Raw genomic sequence first — 2,015 nt, forward strand, 5'->3', positions numbered from 1 at the left:
ATACAGACAACATTGTGGCTGGAAAGGAGTTTGAGCAGATCGGCGATGAGGGAAACAGAGAGGCTAGGGTTTTTTTTTCCTTTCATTTCAAAGATGGCTCGAGTAAGAAATGAGGAAGAAGAAGGAAAATGAAATGTTCGTTCTTTTTTATAGATTAATTGAGGCAGTGGGCTGACATCAGGTGGTGCCTGACGTCCATAATGAATGTGAAGCTAAAGGGACGTCTTGGGTTTCTAAGCACTCGAGTGCTTTTGTATTCTCGAGACGTGTCCCTTCAACTGGGCCATGCGTTAGACTTGAGTCTAATGCGTCCGTTATTCCCATCCCAATTGTACACAACTTTTAAAAAAAGAAAAGTAAAATTTCACTTATGAAGACAGAAACAAAGAACAATCAATCTTAAAAACATAGACAAACAAACAAACCAATAAACTCAAACGCATTGTAAAATATAGAATGCAAAAAGGCAAGGATAGAGGAAGCGTCCCTGGAATATATGGCGATGCGAACGCAGGGATTCTTTGATGCGGGCCTCAGCTGGCTTCGCATAGTGTGAGGGATGACTTTTGACGTTTCAGTCCATCTTCAAAGTATGACTTCACTCTTTGGCCATTTACTTTGAATGCATTAGTGCCATCTTCCCATGTTACTTCCACTGCTTCATATGGAAAGACTGTTTTAATGATGCACCTGACCACCTGGATATTAACTTCCCTGGAAAAAAAAAAGGCATATTTCGAGTGACTAGGTAACGGTTTCAACTCGAGTTCTGGTGGTTCCTCAAGTGATGGACGCGTTGGTTTTATCTGCCACTCACTCAGACTTGGCGGCTCTGGTTCGTTCAGGTTCTCCTCCAACGCGAGGACCTCACATACATGGGTCTCTTCTTCAGGCAACTCAATACTTTTCAGTTTACAATCTTCGCCATCTGTGAACTTTAATGCGTTTAATACATTTAACTTCACCTCTTCATATCTACGCGCATAGTCAATTCGCCTTTATGCACATCAATTCAAACTTTCCTAGTAGCTAAGAAAGGGCGTCCAAGGATAATCGGTACCTCCCTATCTGCTTCATAATCCAAGATAATAAAGTCTACTGGAAATATGAAGTTATCAACCTTTACCAGAACGTCTTCAATCTTTCCTTCTAGGTACTTGATTGTTCTGTCAGCGAGCTGAAGAGTAACAGAAGTGGGTTGTGCTTTGCCAATTCTCAATTTCTTAAAGATTGAGAGAGACATGAGATTAATGCTAGCTCCCAAATCGCACAACGCATGACCCACATCCAATCCTCCTATCGAGCAAGGAACTGTGAAGCTCCCAGGGTCCTTCTGTTTCTTTGGTACACTATTGCTTACTAACGTGTTGCATTCCTGCGTTAGTGCGATTACTTCCGTTTCGCTGACTATTCTTTTTTTCGCTAAAATGTCCTTAAAAAATTTGAAATATTTTGGTATCTGCTCCAGGGCTTCTGTAAGTGGAATGTTGATATACAATTGCCTCAGGGGCTCAAGAAAGCGCTTGAATTGTTGTTCATCATTCTTCTTCATCAGATGTCTATGGAATGGTGCATTCAGCGGCACCGCAGGTTCTCCCGCGACAGACGTACTGGGTTCTAAATGGCTTGTGGTCTTAAGCATTCTTTCTTCTTGATCCATTGAACGTGTGATGCATTCTTTTGAAGGACTGTTGTTTCTTGGATTCATTTTTCTTTCTTCCAAAGCTTTTCCACTTCGCAACATCACCGCGTGACATTACTCCTTCCCATTGTTGTTCCCAGGTGTTTCAGTATTCCTAGGTAGAACTCCAGGCTACCTGCTCTTCAACTCGCTCGCTATCTTCCCTACCTGTATTTTCCTGTTTCTGATAGACGACGCCTGGCTTTTCAGCAACGCGTCATTCTGGGCTATGTACTTCTTTAATAGGTTCTCAAGCGGAGATCCTGAACTCGACGCCTGTCCTCCTCTATTGAAGGGTTGTTGGTGATGCTGATGCGTTTGTTGAAATGCAGGT

At 42.5% G+C, this 2,015-nt stretch overlaps 1 protein-coding gene across 1 annotated transcript; it reads right to left on the minus strand.

Annotated features, from left to right (window-relative positions):
- Nucleotides 1-1,012: 1,012 nt before the first annotated feature.
- On the minus strand, nt 1,013-1,660 carry LOC120080021. Its single transcript, XM_039034554.1, has one exon. The coding sequence runs from the start codon at nt 1,658-1,660 to the stop codon at nt 1,013-1,015; it is 648 nt and encodes a 215-aa protein (XP_038890482.1).
- Between the last annotated feature and the right edge of the window lie 355 nt (nt 1,661-2,015).

The sequence above is a fragment of the Benincasa hispida genome, chromosome 1 (assembly GCF_009727055.1).
Source record: "Benincasa hispida cultivar B227 chromosome 1, ASM972705v1, whole genome shotgun sequence".
NCBI lineage: Eukaryota > Viridiplantae > Streptophyta > Magnoliopsida > Cucurbitales > Cucurbitaceae > Benincasa > Benincasa hispida.

Bases quoted from the DNA above. Each gene is read 5' to 3' on its own strand.
- LOC120080021 (XM_039034554.1), bottom strand. From the start codon at position 1,660: ATGGATCAAGAAGAAAGAATGCTTAAGACCACAAGCCATTTAGAACCC.